This window comes from Gymnoscopelus microlampas, assembly GCF_963454915.1.
Source record: "Gymnoscopelus microlampas genome assembly, chromosome: 15".
Classification (NCBI taxonomy): domain Eukaryota; kingdom Metazoa; phylum Chordata; class Actinopteri; order Myctophiformes; family Myctophidae; genus Gymnoscopelus; species Gymnoscopelus microlampas.
The window spans coordinates 33,488,775-33,506,287 of NC_139952.1; the positions used below are offsets into that span (position 1 = coordinate 33,488,775).

Here is a 17,513-nt window from a genome sequence, read left to right on the forward strand (position 1 = left end):
CACAAACTGCAGGTTGGTTTTTAGGCGATCAATAGGTCTTAGAGCAGTCCTGCCTTTGATTATAATTCAAGGGACCACCATGGAAACAAGCCCCTGGGGCTTTTTGTGTTATCCTTTTTAGCATAACCTTTGACTGTACTGCCTGTTAGCTGTTAATAAGCAGGTTAATAAAGTATTCAATCAATCAATCAATCAAAAAATCATACCTCGTGAGAGATCATGCTGATACATGGCTTACATACATTCACAGTGTCTGTTTCACATTTAGCGTGCTAGGTCAGGACATTGTCCGCATTTGAACTCATTGTTTGTGTTGTCATGTGCTTCTCTTTCACTATCCACTAATACTATATCTCTACATAGTGTATAGTGTTATATCCACTCTATGTCTATAGTGGCTCCTTGAACCGATATATATCAATATCAGTATCTGCAAGCTCAGAATCTGGGAGATTGAGGTCATGTAATCTCAATATAAGCGCCCTCCCTGATCCTTATCCTGACCATAACCTCACAAAACCCAAAACCATCTAAGGGGTTTAACCCTAAGCTAACCATACTCCATTACTCCAATCTAATGCCAAAACACAGCATTTAAAAAAAATATATTCTCCATGAATTTAAATTGTTTCCACTTGGCTCTGGCTGTTCGCACAATGCATTGTGGATATGATACTGCTGGTTCAGGAGGCTTTTTGAAATCATTTATTTAAAAAAAAAAAAAAATCAGTCATGTACGCCACTTATATTTATATTCGACATTTAGCTAATACACTGATCCATATCAACTTGAAAACAAGTGCAAACAGAACAAGCTTAAATTCCTGGATCATACACATTACTTCCACTTCTTAATATACCAGCAATCCCACAGGATCCATCCGTAACTGCTTGAATCTTGAATCTTTGAATCTCTCTCTGTCACCCCCTGCAGGCGGAGAAGAGTGAGTTATGCCGCCAACTGGATGAGCAGTCCGGGCGTCTCCAGAAGGCGGAGGAGCAGTCGGAGGAGAGGGGTCAGAGGGTGGAGGAGCTGGAGAGGCTACTGGGAGGCATGGAGATCGAGAGCGCCATTCTCAAAGACAAAATGGCCGCTGGAGAGGCTGAGCTGCTGCAGCTCAAAGCAGAAAGGGAGGGCAAGCTGGAGAGGTGAGAAGAAAAGACACCTTCTGGTGGTTAAATGATGGATGGCTCAAACTCAATTAATAGTCACACCAACAACTCAAGCATTATCACACCAAATGAAGTAGCTCCTGGTATCCCAACATTTCTCTACCATTTTTTGTAAATGTTTAGAAATGTTGTAGCTTATTTAGCCGGCGGCAAGCTTGCAAAGTGCCACATTGCAATGTGTTGTGAGCTGGTAGATCGGTTATTATGGAGTCGCTGAAGTATAAAATAGGCCTTAAGTGGTTAAAGTGGTTCAGAGTTAGAACTGTGAGACAAAAGGGTCAGTACAGTATATCTCTTTGCATAGACATTATATGTATAGTTCTTTTGGGATATTGTTGCATAAATCCCCAGTATATCCATCAGTGTTAAGTCAGGTCTTACTGGAACCCCATTTCCTGACATAGCACTGATAGCACAGACAGCCAACACACAAAGCCAAAGCCCAAAACGCACAAGTGCTAGGTATATTACACAATATGCAGCTTATAAAGATTGATATGACTCTTATAAATCGGTATGTTCATTTACATAACCCTATCGTGGGGTCCAAAGTTTAAGTAGAATGTAAATATGCCATGGTCCACTCCCTATGATTTCTTGATACTGTCTTATAGTTAACCATTGTGTGTGTGTGTGTGTAGGAATGAGGAGCTGGAGAAGGAGGTGGCCCTATTGAAGGAGAAGATTCACCACCTGGACGACATGTTGAAGAGCCAGCAGAGGAAGGTTCGCCATATGATCGAACAGGTAGAAACATCTAGTATAGAATTGCAAACACACACATACACATGCAACATTAGGTCACACATACTACAAATGCACATGCACACAGACATTTTAAATAATGTTTTTTTTGGGAGAAAAGTTCCTATCACACAAAACTTTGGCAGCCCCTCTGTAGTAACTCTGAGAGCCCCCTAGGGGTCCCAGACCCCCTATAAAAGACCCATAGATTATTAGAGGGAGTGGAGCCAAGTGGAAACGTGTGGTGAAACACAACACACACTAGTCATGAATTAGTGATGATGCCGTAAGTTCTCTTAGCTCTGGAGTAGCTTGACTTACTCTATTGTGTGTACGTACAGCTGCAAAACTCTCGGACCGTCATCCAAGAGAGAGATCGGTGTGTTGGGGACCTGGAGGAGAAGGTGGCTTTCCTGGAGGCAGAGGTAAAACTTCTGTGCGTGCGTGCGTGCGTGCGTGCGTGCGTGCGTGTGTGCGTGCGTGCGTGCGTGCTTGCGTGCGTGCGTGCGCGCGTGTGCGCGTGTGCGCGTGTGCGCGTGTGCGTGTGTGCGTGTGTGTGTATTCTGCAGAAAGACCCTTAACCTCCTTCCTTAACTTCTTCCTGTCTACAGAACAGAGAGATGCAGGACCACATGGAGTACTTCCTGGGTGGACAGAGCTCAGAACCACCACAGACCTCGGCTGAGAACAAACCCCAGGTTGTCTACAGGTGAATATGTAGTATATAATGCATTCTGATTCCCTGTAAGCTCTGGGATGGCTGGAGATACTGTGCCAAAATAGGAGGTCATGCCACCACAGCAACAGCCAATGAACAGTCCAGTCCTCTTGAGCAAGACACTGAATGCCCTTCATTAAATGTAACTGTGGAAACAAATGTAGATATGACCATGACTGTAAGACACTGTTATATTCCCTTTTAAACCTTTAGGATGTGTCTTTGTCAGACAGATTAAAGCCACATATTTCAGAGAATAATCTTTATCTTCTCTTTTTTTTTTTAAATCTTTCCCCTTCCCACAGCAAACCACTCACGCCATCAACACGCGCAACCAAGCCCCTTCCTTTCATCAAGGTCATTGAGATCAAGTCCTGAATGAACAGCGTGAGCCAAGCGGAGATGTTGGACAAGGAACAACATGTATGCCGCAGTGTAAATAATTTGTGTTCCACCCATTGTAAATAACATATTTAATCATGCAATACTGTCTAATATTCAGGTCAATTATGATTTGAAGCAGTAGGCTTTAGAGACACCATGGTAATAAAGCACACTGGTCGATCCATTAGTATTATTTATGAAGCATGTTAGGCATTTCAGGCTGTTTAGTTAAGTTTTTGCATGACGCTATCAGCTTTGTCAAGGTTTTCCATGCTTCATCTCAACAAGGACAGGCAGTGAGAAATATTAACAGACCTGGTGGCAGGCGGTCTCCAAAAAAGGAAAACAAGGAGGCAATGTAATCTAATAGAAGGAAACTCAATTAACTATTTACATAATATGATTATGCATACATAGAGACAAGTGCCCATGCTATACTTTTAGATGACATGGGTTTTTCATGTAGCGTGATGTACTTTAGTAGTGAAGTTCCCCGCATTGCCCTTATGGGCCTTTCCTCTCTTTTCCCCGTTCAGAATCTGATATATTCCCTTGTCGTAGCACAGCAGACCTACCTCAGCTCCAGTCCCATGGTTGGTGTCTGTGTTTTCTTTTTTTAGATAAATATTTTAGACAAAGCACTTATTCTGTTGAGTGTTTCAACACTTACTTTCTGCAGTGGTTCTCAACAATCCCTCAAGGGCTGGGTCCTTGAGCGGGTTCCAGGGGCTCCTCAGCTAAATTGTTGATAGTTAGGAACCAAATGGACCCTTACAAGGCTGTAACTCAGAGAGCGTACAAATGGAACCAAATGGACCCTAATGCATATCAAACTGGGGGTCCTTGGCTTTAAAAGGTTGAGAATCACTGACTGAATTACTGGACTACACTCACTCAACCTTGTAGGCCAAACACAGGGTTTGAGGGTCAAATTCCTCAGTGCTCTGCACCTCCTTGCCAGTGGTGTGCATGCAAGTCAGTCATGTCAACGTTGTTAAAGTTTTATGTCTTACCTAAACATATTTCATTGGCTTTGGAGTGGGCTACTTGGCAAGAATCTAAAACAAGGTGGTCTTATAAGGTATGTTAGACGTTTGACCTGTTATGTATTAGTTTTATTTTAACATGTTGCTGGTGAGATTAGTGGATAGAGCTAGAGTGGCTAGTTGATGCTGCATTACGTTTATGTAAATTATTAGCTGAGCTACATAGTGCTGCAGATCAGAGCAGAACACAGCCATTCTCTTGGGATACAAAGTCTAATAATCCTAATGACCTTTATTTAAATAATAAACCTCTGATGCATGTTTAGGATCTCTCACTCTAAACTGTTCATACTGTCTGTTGTAGTTTTATTTTCCTGTTTTCTATTTTGTTAAAACTCCATGCTGAATACTTTTTATAAAATTAATGACTATTTACTGTGAAAGTTATCATTCTTCTTCTTTTTTTTAACAATTGAAGTGCAGTCTATCCTTTGTGTTTTTGTCTAAATAAATGTTATTTAAACGTGTTTTGAAAAAAATGACATTGCCTCAATTTTCTGTTCAACATGGTGTTGAAAGCTACATGTGAATTCTTTCCATGGAGCTCTTCACCATGGCTCCAAAACCTTGCTCCTTGGTTAACAACTTCCACATAGTGTTGAAGTTGTGAATAACACACTGTTGACAGACGTCCCCTGATTCATCTTTTTGTTCAAATCACAAGATGTAATTAATCACACACATTTAAGAACAATGAAATAATAGATTACGTTATAGATTACATATAACAGTCCATGAATGAAAATGTACATTTACCGTGGCAATTTACATTAGCTGCAAAATCATACGTTGAGAAGATGAACTAACAACCACTCAAAATCTGAATAGATTCATGACAAACAGACAGGGTCCACATTCACATTCTTGAGAAAAAAGCTCATTAGGTCCCATGAAAAGTAGAACAAAAGCTATGTAGCCTAAATTACACATTGCATTCTAGTGCTACAAAATATTGACCAAAAAGTGATTATGGTTGCAGTATGAACCACTTTTGAGGTTGCCTTTTGCAATAAAAATACCTTTCTTTAGTTCTTGAAAGGGGAGCAGTGAATAAGCAACATACATTACAATGCCACCGGCACCGGGGCTATCTGCACAAATATCAAATTCTTCATTTAAATTATATTGGACTAAACTTTTAATTTTCTTGTAAGTGTAAGGCAGTAGCCACTGGGTGTCACTGTTCAGCTATCTCTTCCCCTGTTCATTCCCATACTGCAATACAAGTACCTACCATAGACAGTGGTGGTAAAAGTACTCAAATGTTTTGCTTAAGTAAAAGTATCAATACTGCAACTTAGATATGTGTGTTACAGGTAGGAAGTCCCGTATTAAAAATGTACTTGAGTAAAAGTACAAAAGTATTGGCATCAAAATATACTTAAAGTACTCAATGTGCAGAATGTCCGATTTCGTAAGTTCAAACTGTATCTTTTGAAAATAGCCAATCTATTGTAATAATAATCAAAATCTAGAAATGAACTGGTGACTAAAGTTTTCATGTAATTGTAGTAAAAGTACAATATTTTCCTTTGAGATGTAGTGGGGTAGAAGTAAAAGTATTGAAAATGGTAAATACTGAAGAAAGTAAAAAATATCTCAAAATTGTACTTAAGTACAGTACTTGAGTAAATGTACTCAATTACTTTACACCACTGACCATAGACATACACAGTATGGTATGTCCTTATAGGACACCGTACTTCTGTAACGCGTTACGTTTGGGACGCCATCTTTTTCAATATTGTTTACCTACACGTCCAAAAGGTAAGCAGTGTCAATGGCTGCCTACATTATCGTAATATTTCTGAATTAAACACTACCATCTAGCCAATTATGTACAACTAACGTGTCATTTAAGGTGTTGATTTAGACTTCGCAGTGGGTTTAAGAAGTGAACGCTTATGTTTTGTATGGAAATGTTGGCCTTGCGATTGGCTAAGCTTGTTGGAGTAGATCACCAATCATGGTCATGCAGTCTGCTGTTTTAGAGTGTATTTTATTTTCATACTGTAAATAACATGTTACGGTGCCTTCAGTGGTTCTCAACCTTTTCAGGCTGTGACCCCCAAGCCCAAAAGAATCATATTTGCACGGGGACCCCCCCACCCCCCAGCCTGAAATGACAACTAAGCACTTAGTTGGAATTGTATGAGTTTGAGGCATTCAATTTAGTTTGACTCGGTTTCACAGGTAAATATTGTGAAAATAGCAGATAGCGTTGCGAGCTTGCAGATTGGCTATTTTCGAATTCTTTGCCTCTTTCTTATATTATTTGACAATTTGGCCAGTGTTTGACCTAGTATAGTTTGATTACTTTTGATGCAGTAATGGTCTTATTTTTTTCCATTTTTTAAAAAGGTATTTACTTAAAAGTCCTCAAATTGTCACTTCACTATCTGGGGACCCCCAAAAATCATGTGGGGTTCCGACCCACAGGTTGAGAACCACTGCCTTATAGGACCACTTCACCCATTTTCAAGTTCAACCTAATCTTCATATCCATGTTCTCACTAATGCTCATGGTACCATTTCTGTCTACTCGGTCTGTGACTGTGTCAGAGGATGGCTGTGTGGGCAGTTCAGAAACATTCCGGCAAGTTTAAAACAAATATATATATATATACATATTTATCAGAACAATGGTTTCTATATTTCAGCATGTTATTTCTCCAGGAAGAGAAAGGCTGTAGTTGTATTAGCGTGGAACCCCCATCGATGATGTCATTGGTAGGAATGTCTCTGAACTGACCAGAGCCCACCAATGAGATGCAGGGTAAGTAGACGGAATTATATGAAGATGAGGTTGAAAATGTGCTCCTTTTAAATGTACTTTGTTTGTTAGTAACTTTGTTGCTGCCAGTGTTTTTTGCATTAGATCATGATTTTCTATTTTTTCCTTTAAGTTTACTTTCACTACTTAAGGTTATGGAGCAAGCAGCCAGTGTAGTGGACCTGCAGCGGAGAGGAAGCCTGTACTACGAAGCAACTTCAACATACCCAGGATATATTTTTGTTATCTGTCTTCTTCACTAACCCTAACAACCACCGTCTCGCTAAGTGGTCCCACGAAGGTCCAACTCGGTAAGTCAACCCACTGGATTTCCCAATCTGGCGGGAAGGGTCTATCTGCAGTATGGAGGTTTTTAGGGAATTCCCCTTCAATGGGAACGCCTACAGGGGAGTGCAGGTTTTATTTGACTCAACTTCCTTCATATGTCTGGGCGATGCAGCGCAAAAAATGTTCCCACTAAATATAATTTGTTGGGATGGATGAGCGCTAAAAGTGTTCTACTCAGTGTATGTTTGGGAAGGGGAGCGCTCAATTTGTCCGACTTGAACAACTCAGATCTGAGAAAGCCGCTAGGCGAGCGAGTGCCCGCATCTACCTTTCCAGTGTATATATATATATATATATATATATATATATATATATATATATATATATATATCATTAAACATCTCAATGTAATGTTTATATGTAACAATTGACATCAATAGACTGGGTTATTAATGTTTAAGTTTCAATATGGTTATGTATGAATTATAAAAAGGCATTCCCAGAAGCTTGGAAAATCCCTAAACGTAGTGAAGAGGGACATTCCCTAAGCGCCTTCGCACTGCTGGTGGACCATATTGAATTTAGCCATGAGCAAGTTCACATAGAAGAGGTGGTGTTTGCACTTTGCTGCATAAACTATTTGCAAACATGGACAATTCTACTGACAGCACAGCAGAGCGCCATATTTCACAAATGAAACTATAATAGCAAATTATATTATTATACATTAGAATACAAACAGTTCAAACACAATCCACACTAAAAGCAACACAGTAGTAGCTGCCAAATGCAGGAGGAACAACTGGCAAAAAGTAGCCAACTGTTTGCATAAATTATATAAGATTACTTCCCCATCATTAGGACGAGGTAGATCTGACTATAGTTACTGTTTGTATTTGATTAAATTGTGTTGCTTAGACGTGCTTATTCTTTCAGCTGCAACCCCCAGTGGTGTAAAACGGACTTGGGAGCAAATAAAAATAAATATAAAAACATAATTCAAAGTGGTAAGTAGGCTTACTTTCATATCTTATAAATACAGTACAATACTTTAGGGCTTCAGTCAGTCTCTGTTGTAGGATAATATGGGTATACAAAAGCATAAAGAAATTGCTTTGATATTGCTTGCAGCTAACAGCTGATGGCTCAACAAGCTGAAACAGATAACTCACTCCCTCTGAGGAGAATCTGTACCTTGTCCTCTCATATAAAAATGATCAGGGACAGCCAAAGGTTTTTACCGGTGTCTGAACATTCTTGCCCTCCTAAAAGACCCTCTCACTATCCATGCACCAAGCTCCAATAGATCTTCTGTAGCCGCGGTGCTTTTATGTGCGTTGATCTGTTATCTTGAACATAACCCGTTCTGGCCGCATCTAGGTGTTCAGCATAAGTTAACTACCGTCATAATCCTGACAACCCAGGGTTAAACTTAAAGTTACCTCATTAACCCAAAATCCTGCTTTGTAGTACAGGCCTCGGACAGAAATCCAGAATGTGTCCGGTGCTTCTTTTTGCATAACAGCCTATCACAGACCAAGAAATGCAACGCTGTGTAGTGTGGAGAAGCTGCAGCATGTGTGGGTTACATAAACAATTATGTTAATCAATATGGGAGTTCTATTCATAACTGTTACAGCATGCTACATAAATAATTTCAACATTGTCCTTCTCTTATGTTACTGATCTGAATTTCTACATCTCCCCCAGACCTTTCATAGAAAGATACTTTTATGGTTTAACTTATAACATATACTGTAGAAGGTCTTGAAACAACATTAGAAGGATGTGTTTATCATAGTTAGGTTGTCAAATCTCTCAACTTCCCTGACCTGATTTTTTTTCTTAAATCCCCTTTTCTCTTCATCTCCTCTCTACCACCACATTCTGTTGCGTTTCTTCTCGCCTTTATACATGTCCCTCCCCCTCCTCTGTATGTCCTGTTTGCAGTGTCCTCTTGTGTGCTTCTCCCTCTTTCCTCCTTAAGCCAACAGAGAAACCATGACGGACAAGAAAGAACGGAAAGAGAAGGCCAAGCTGGCCAAGCAGACGGGGCACTATGACGACATGGCCGCCTCAAAGACTTTGACTGAGCAGGACTCCGGCCTCGAAGACGATGAGCGCAACCAGCTCTCCGTGGCCCACAAGAATGTGGGGGGAGAAAATGGGTCTTCCACACAGTTGAGGGAGGAGATAAGAGATCAGAGGAGGGAACTGAGGAGGGAACTAAGGAGGACACAGAGGAGAGAACTGAGGAGGGAACTGAGGAGGGGGCAGAGGAGGGAACTTAGGAGGAAAGAGAGGAGGGATCTGAGGAAGGAAGAAAAGAGGACACAGGAGGACGCAGAGGAGGAAACAGAAGAGGAAAGGGAGGGGGGAGCAGATGAAGAAACAGAAGAGGGAGCAGAGGACGAAACAGGAGGGAGCAAGAGGAGGGAGCAGGATGAGGGAGCAAGAGGAGGGAAAAGGAGAGAACGGGGGAGAGAGCAAGAGGAGGGAACGGGAGGGAGAAGTTAGGGATGCACAATATATCATGTCATCATTTTGATTGATATTCTCCAAAATGACTTCAAAACGTGTTAACGCCGGTATTGAACAGATTAAATGATTCCTGATATGTCGCACTTTGATACGATGACACATTAATTATGTGCCAACCAAGATGTGTTGGTGAAAAGACGTATATTGGGTGTCTGCAAACCCGGATCAGGCATATATACGGCCCACACAGTTTCACAACTCAGACCGAAAATAACCATATTAAAGGGAACTGTCATTGTATTACACTTCTTGGGTCATATTCACATCTACTTGAGCTTTTGTGTGCACCCCAGACAGTTTTAAGTTGCTTGTAGGTGTGACAAAAGGCCCCAGAAGTGTTATGAAGTGAAATGACCATATTGAAATGTAGACATTAATAACTTGAATTTAGGTTTACATAAACATTACTTGGTTTCATAAATCTAAATCTAATTATATAATGCAAAACAAGGCAGGTGTGCTCTTTTTGAGGCACTGAGAATCATGAGACGTGCCAAAGCGAGCTACCATGCGAGCGAGTGTCTGCATCAAGCAGCCGATGCCCTCGCATGTCAACAAGCACGGATGTTTCGAAGTTGCACATAATGCAGGACACTAAATGAAACACATGAGCCCATCCCCGACACAACTGTAAATTACTAGGAATTCAGTCCTGAAACCGCAGCCTCTGGTACTGCAGGAACCCCCTACTGGCCTACTCCTTCTATCGGTCTGCTGGTTCATAGGTCAGCAGGGTCGTAGAACTTGCCTTGACTGTAGATCTGCCTGTGCTCCAGGTCTTCAGCCTCCCCCGGTGCCCCTTCTGGGAAAAACAGCTCTTTGAAAGTGACACCAAATTTGCCATTTGCAATGACTGTTTATCTTCAGTCATGCGAGGAGGGAGCAAGACACAGTTGTTTAATACCAAACTTAATAAGCCACCTGAACATCTGACATCCAGAAATATATCGCTCCTCCCCACATCCGTAGTGTGGAGTGCTATATTTTGGACAGAAAGAGCGCAAAAGCGTATAATGATCATCTGAGATCATTCTGTTCTAATTTATATTGTAACTAATTTAAAACCGGCCCTTGTGAACAAAGTGTCTTCCGGCCTACTAAATCAGGTCATAACAAAGCAGTGTTTTTTATCTGAATCCAGCATCACAGGAGTTACAGCAGGGGTTCCCAAACTTTGTAGCTCGAGGCCCAAAAGAGAAATGTTGTCTCTCCAGGACCCAAATTAGTGAAAATAGTTTATCATGATGCGACACATTGTGAGCTTGTAGATCTGCTATTTCCACTAGTTTTCACCTGTTTTTATTTATTCGTGGGATTTCTTAGATTTTTTTGAAAATGTATAAAATTCTTGTGAAAAATGTTAGAAAATTCCTTTTAATTTCTGAAACATTTTTATTTTTTTAATCTTTTGAAATAAAAAAGAATTGTAGGAAACGAAAAAAAAAAGAAAAGGATATTTACTCGGCCATAAAAATGGTTCCCGAGTCTCCCAACCCACTGTTTGGGAAACGCTGAGTTACAGTATTACTATAACAGTTGTATGGTAAACCGGGCCTACATGTGGAAACCGGTATTGCAATATTGGTATTGGTCAATACGACCATAGAAATAATCGGATATACTGTATTGGCCATGATTTCAATATTGTGCATCCCTAGGAGCAAGTGGAAGGAACAGAGGAGGGAGCAAGCACATACCAATTATTTTGGTACACTGTTATAGGTGATTAATTCTTTAGTTATTTTATTTATTTTCACTTTATTTAGCACTTGAGGTAACCAGGCAGCTAGTGACCTTTATAGCTTTGTCTTATATATTTTTTGCCTGTGTACATGTTTCTTTGAAAAAGGAATGAAGTCTTCAATATCTAAGCCTAACTACTGTTTATCTTGGTTTGTTTTTGACTTGTACTCTTATTTGTGCGTCTTGTGTGTGTTTCAACCTTGTTGCTGTTATGACACCTGAATTACCCTCTGAGGATCAATAAAGGTTTCTCTTATCTGTGAATATGTAGTTAATCAGAGTGAAACTCCTATATTATTCAAATTAAAGCTAAAGTGTGTTGAAAATTACATGTGAATTCATTGCAAGGAGCTCATCACTGGCTCCAGAAGTACCTTTATCCTTGATTCACAACTGCTACCTAGTGTTGATATATTAAAAACACGATGGGAATCCACAGATTTATTTCAAGTCACGAGATAATAACACATTTAAGAACTTTACAATGAAATAATTTATGGAATATAAATACTATCTTACATCTATACAGTCCATGAATGAAAATGTACATTTACATCATTTTGCGAAAATGTTTAAGAAAATAAACGGCCTCTTACAGTATGTTGGTTTTACAAAAATCAGCATTGACTACATTCACAATCACATTCCTAAGAAACAAGCTCATTAGGTCGAGGTCCCATGGAAAGAAGAACAAAAGATATGTAAATTACATATTGCATACTACGGCTACGAAATATTGACCATAAAATTGTGGTTGCAGTAATATGTTTTAAATGGCTTTTGCAACTAAATGTATTGTTCTTTACTTGAAAGGGGAACAGGGAATAAACAGAGGCTTGTATGTTTTTAGGAAAGATCTTAGATCTCAAGTGACTACTGCCTGGTTATAAAAAGTTTTTTAAAAAAAAGGAAGGAATTGCAGTTTAAATAGTCATAATAATCATCCATTGTTAAAGTTCATTTGAAGGCCAAAGCGTTTGTACAGAAGAATACATTGATTGAACCCCCTTTATATCTTGTGAAAAAGAAAGGTGACATGCTGCTTACATCAGACTCCAGATTCTCTTACAATGTGGAAATTACTGCATAGCTTAGAAGTTACAGTAATTATGTTTTGATTCATCTCGTCATACTGGAAAATTGCACGAAACCGGGTCACATAAGGAGTTCAGTCAATCAAGTCAAGTCAGTCAGTCCAAATCTCAGTCTTTCACAGAGTACTCTCCAGTGTGTTGTAGTTGTCTTTAAAACTCTTGAGTTCCAGAAAATGTTTTGGTCTTTTGCTGCGCTGGCCAGTGGAGGGCAGATAGGTCACCTGGATGGTGGAAGGGGTGCTGCAGACAGGCGATCCCGTCAGGTCCTTGGCTGCAGACTGGTGATGTTGGTCTAGACTGGTGGTGCTGGAGTATGCCTTCACCCTGAGGATGGACAGAGAAGGGGGGATTATGTAAAGATTATTATTATTAGTAGGAATCAGAAAACGTATTACTTCATGTTAAAACATATTTCACTGTAATCTAATCTCTCCGTTCTCTACTTATTAGTGCTATTGTAACCATTGTCTTAAGAAAATAACACAACACTGCTATTCTGATGACAATCAGAATATGTCATATTTGCATATAAATGATATCACATCATGCAGTGTGGTACGACTACATACATACAATGATCGTATAACTGAGCAGTGAGTCTGTTTACAAGACAATGTAGTACCATACAGTGAATGTATCATGTATTCTCTGATTATACTGTCAATTGTGATTGGTTGTATTATGTACATTTTTATTTTAGAATCTTCTTAACCACTTAAACCCTCTATTCTTAATGAAACTGACATTATTATATAGTCGTAGCAGTAAATGGTAAATGGTGCATTTATATAGCGCTTCTATCCGAAGCGCTTTACATTGATTGTGCCATTAACCCATTCACACACACATTCATACACCGATGGCGGAGGAAACCATGCAAGGCACCAACCTGCTCATCGGGAGCAATTAGGGATTCAGCGTCTTGCTCAAGGACACTTCGACACTAACTCTAGGGGAGCGCCCCAGCCCGGGATCGAACTGGGAACCTTGCGGTTTTCCAGCTCACTCTACCCGGCCACTCTACCCCTGAGCCACTGCCGCCCCAGTAGTAATGTACAGTATACTCAGAACATTAAGCAGCTTCTAAGTCCTGGCCACACAACACTTACACATCAGCTAGTTCATTGAGAGCCATCTGGTATTTCAGAAACTCAGCTTCACCAAATACCTGGAACAAAGAGTGAAAGTCAAGTCACCAGTAGTATGCTATCACACAATTACAGAATTATTAGATCAAATGATATAATCATGTATCTGTAATTCATTCACATTTTGGGCCTAGCTGGCTCCAAAACAAAAAAAATCTCATCTGGAACAATCAAGTCTTCAATTTGATATTGAACACACACTGTGGTTGTTACACACCCCAGTCCCATGGCGAGCATTGTCATAGCCCTCCAGCAAGCTGTCAATGAGTGCACTGCGGCTGCTCTTAATCAGAGAATGGGAGTTCCGAAGCTCTAGCAGCCAATTTCGAAAGCTTCGTCCAGTGAAAGCATTGGGACTCCGGCTGATCTCCTGCAGTGGAATTCCTAAAATAGAAAATGGGCAATGGATGCGAAGATATGTGTCAGGTAGAGGAGAAGTGTGCGAAATAAGATAAATTAAACACATGCCAACTTGCAGTGCTCTGCATGCATTCATTGTTTTACATAAGATGATGAGAATGACTATCATGGAGAATAAGTGTATGAATATCATATCATATGGTTGATTGCTGAGGACAAAAATGCAGACATCGAGATACATCTCTCACCTGAGTCACGAATAGCATCCAAAGCCTTCATTCTGTACAGGTAGTTATAGCAGCCTGTGGATTATAGACATGTTTTTTTAAGCCATTCTTAAAGATTTCAGGAACTTGGTTATAATAACAGAACAAACTTCAATTGCGAACTCACTGATCTGTGCATCGTGTTGTATCCTGTCATCTTCTAATGATAGCAGGCGAGGTTCAAAACGGATTTCCTGCACCCTGGACAGTCTTGAATCGATATCCTCTCTTAAACCCTGTAACCCATCAACACATGACCCATGAACTGCCATATTAACAGACCTGTACATACGGATACACATTAACATCCTCTGTGTACAAGACAAGTGTAATGGTGGACACAGCTGCAATCCAGAGCATATTTTAATACATAAAACGTTATTTTAACCAATCTGTATGGCAGAGTATGTTGATACAATGAGAATACTGGGTCGTGAGAGAGTTACCTTAGGAGCATTATGGCCGATTGGGGCATGGGGACCCCGGCGAGATCTCATTGCAAAACGCATGATCTGCCTCTTGACAAAGATGAAGAGCAGCACAAACACCTGCACACGTACAAGGTTTGGTTACATGCTTGCAGTTGTGAATAGTAACTAAGTACATGTACTCAAGTAAAATGTTTTGGTATTTTTCACTTTACTGGAGTATTTCCAATTTTCAGGTACATCTACGTCTACTCCACAACATCTCAGAGGCAAATATATACTACTTTTACTTGTAACAGTAACAGAGTATTTTTACATTGCAGTATTAATGTACTTAAGTAAATAAATGTGAGTACTTTTTCTGCCAGTTAAACACTTACCAAACTGCCATAGGCCATGACCAGAACTACATTAACTCCAGATAATGATTCTGCCATTTTCTCTCTGATTCAGACGTTTTAGATAAGATAACAGACTCAGACCTGTACTGTTGTGTTTATGTGATCAGGTTAATAATGTTAGCTACCGTAGCTAGCTGTGCAGTTTACCTAACCTTACTAGCCGTTTGATGTTCAAATTGGCTATCTTGCAACGAAAACATGTCAATTCTCCTGTAGCGTTTAGACCATAATTGCTAAATAAAAGGGGTCGCATGGATCCTACTCATTTTCAAATTTGCATTGTCCAATTTAGCTGCCTTGCCGCAGCACAAGACACCAGCGTTGCCATATTGTGCGAGAGAAATAAGCAACCAGGTCTATGAAAATAAGCCCAAAAGAAGCAACTATAGGCCATATGAGCACTCTAACTAAATCTAATTTGGGGGTCCTTGACATGAAAATGTTTGAGAACCACTGGTTTAAACAACATCAGGAAACAAGCCCAAACAATCTTTTAAGCTTATAAACGCTTATAAAAAGCGGACATGGCAACGCTGATGCTATTGGTCCATTGGTCGAATAAGGCTTATGCTAACCTGACGGCCTCGCGAGATGTTGCTATTGATTGTTTTGCTCATTTATACAGTCTATGTTTACGACGCTCCAGAATACCGTAATAACGGTGTACGATGCCCGCTCAAAACAACACTAGAAGACTGTACAGATTAGAATAAATAACCTACGAAAAAAGTAATAGTGACACGACACTGCATGCATCTTAGCTTTGTGTCACAAAGAAAAAAACCTTTACTGTATATCCATATACATAGTGACAGTCTCAGACTCACTCAGAGTAACAAACAACGGACAATTGTGCGCATATTACCGTGTGAGCACACAGTTGTCAGTAGATACCCCACAGACAAGCACACGCATGCACGAACGAACGAACGCGTGCGCGACTGCGCGTGCGCACACACACACACACACACACACACACACACACACACACACACACACTCAATTCATTCAATTCAAAGAGCTTTTGGCATGAGAAAACAAACGTTTACATTGCCAAATCAAAACAAAATAATGTATGTACAATAGGGAATATATTCCCTATTGTACATACATTTCTGGAATATATTCCATATTGTACACATCATTTCTATTCCCTTTTGTACATACATAGATGTATGTACAAAAGGGAATAGAAAGGATGTGTACACTCAGAGCCCCAGCCTGTGTCTTCCGTGAGGAAGAAGCCCAACAAACCCATGGTGAGGCCTTTAAAGAGGGCCTTTCAAGTAAGCCGCAAGTGGAGATACCACCACGGCCCAAGACACCATCACGCTGGTGTGAAATGTTTGGAACGGGGCATCTGGTGCAACACTCAGGTCCTGAACCGATTGAGACGAAGGAGGGGCCCGGCCAGGTGGCCATCCACAGAGCCTAGTCCCTCCACGTGCCAGAGCCTCCCCCAGTAGTTCCGGAGAAGCGGACTGAAGGCCCCTGTCTTTCCCTAAGAGGACAGACCGTGGGTAGCCACTGGGGCATAGGTCGGGGCTTGATCAACCTCGGCTGGGTTACCTGGGCGAGGGTGTATGTTGCGAGAACCGAAACACCCGTCGACCCCAGGCTACAACACTGATGATACGTCCCAGGTGCATCCATGTGATGTTTATTATTTATAGTTGATGTTTTATTGACTGAAAACTCTGGGAGTGGGAGTACCAGTGACAACCAGGAACAGACTGGGTGACACTGACGGGAGAGACAGAGGACGGCCGGAGAGACGCCGACCCGGTGTGGAAAAGGTCAGCAGCCCAAACCACGTCTTCCGTGAGGAAGAACTTTTTGCTGCAGGCTGCGGTGAAACCTGCAGGGAGGGTTTCATCCATCAAGGCAGAGTGAGATGTTTGTGCCCAGCAGCAACGACGACGCAACCCACAGAAAAGCCTCCACTTCTGGTCAGACGAAGGAGGAGCCAGGCCTGGTGCCAAACCACAGTGCCTAGAGCCTCCTAGTGTCGCCAACACCAGCTGCAACATCTAAACTAACCTGACCTGGCATCGGCCGGACTGATGGCGTGGATTCACGCATCCGCGTTGTTGGTCTGGCTAGTGCCAGGCTAACCCTAACCCCTTAATTAGCACTGTCTCTAACTCCCCTCAAGAGACAGTGGGGGCAGTAGCATGCCACTTGGACACAGGTCGGGGTCTGATCAGCCTCGGTCGGATCGCCTGGAGGAGGGTGCCTGTTGCAAGACCCGAAACACCCAGTGACTCCAGGTAACACTGATGATGTGTCCAAGTGCATCAGTTGATGTTTTATTGACTGATTATATATATACATATATATATATATATATATATATATATATATATATATATATATATATATATATATATATATATATATATATAT

General features: G+C 40.8%; 3 protein-coding genes across 4 annotated transcripts in view; 2 read left to right on the forward strand and 1 right to left on the reverse strand.

The window, feature by feature from the left end:
* The window catches only part of LOC311061426 (tuftelin-like), a 24,497-nt gene extending 19,965 nt beyond the window's left edge, over positions 1–4,532 (forward strand). For both annotated transcript variants that reach the window (XM_084080067.1, XM_084080068.1), the window contains exons 7-12: positions 1–12; positions 935–1,149; positions 1,815–1,920; positions 2,259–2,342; positions 2,529–2,626; positions 2,941–4,532. The exon at positions 1–12 is cut by the window's left edge and continues 99 nt beyond it. In XM_084080067.1, the coding sequence (XP_083936193.1) occupies positions 1–12; positions 935–1,149; positions 1,815–1,920; positions 2,259–2,342; positions 2,529–2,626; positions 2,941–3,013 (588 nt within the window). In that variant the 3' untranslated portion in view covers positions 3,014–4,532. The remainder of the gene's footprint in view (positions 13–934; positions 1,150–1,814; positions 1,921–2,258; positions 2,343–2,528; positions 2,627–2,940) is intronic.
* A 1,263-nt stretch (positions 4,533–5,795) lies between these two features.
* LOC311061749 (uncharacterized protein) lies at positions 5,796–9,643 on the forward strand (the record flags this gene model as incomplete). The annotated part of the gene is made up of 5 exons (XM_084080441.1): positions 5,796–5,832; positions 6,726–6,841; positions 6,972–7,149; positions 8,063–8,133; positions 9,114–9,643. Exon 5 carries the CDS (start codon positions 9,128–9,130, stop codon positions 9,641–9,643), a length of 516 nt encoding a protein of 171 aa, XP_083936567.1. The 5' UTR covers positions 5,796–5,832; positions 6,726–6,841; positions 6,972–7,149; positions 8,063–8,133; positions 9,114–9,127.
* Positions 9,644–15,420, reverse strand: ltap1 (lipid transport auxiliary protein 1). The gene is made up of 7 exons (XM_084081062.1): positions 15,087–15,420; positions 14,725–14,826; positions 14,406–14,514; positions 14,261–14,314; positions 13,870–14,036; positions 13,614–13,672; positions 9,644–12,828 (listed from the first exon to the last, which is right to left on the reverse strand). The coding sequence occupies exons 1-7, from the start codon at positions 15,141–15,143 to the stop codon at positions 12,621–12,623; spliced, it is 756 nt and encodes a 251-aa protein (XP_083937188.1). The 5' UTR covers positions 15,144–15,420; the 3' UTR covers positions 9,644–12,620.
* Positions 15,421–17,513: the final 2,093 nt, after the last annotated feature.

What these genes read in the sequence shown, in the direction of transcription:
- ltap1 (XM_084081062.1), bottom strand. Translation starts at nt 15,143, where the DNA reads ATGGCAGAATCATTATCTGGAGTTAATGTAGTTCTGGTCATGGCCTAT. An exon ending in ACAACACGATGCACAGATCA is followed by an intron (nt 14,315 to 14,405) that starts GTGAGTTCGCAA and finishes TATAATCCACAG; the next exon opens with GCTGCTATAACTACCTGTAC. An exon ending in GGATGCTATTCGTGACTCAG is followed by an intron (nt 14,037 to 14,260) that starts GTGAGAGATGTA and finishes TTTCTATTTTAG; the next exon opens with GAATTCCACTGCAGGAGATC.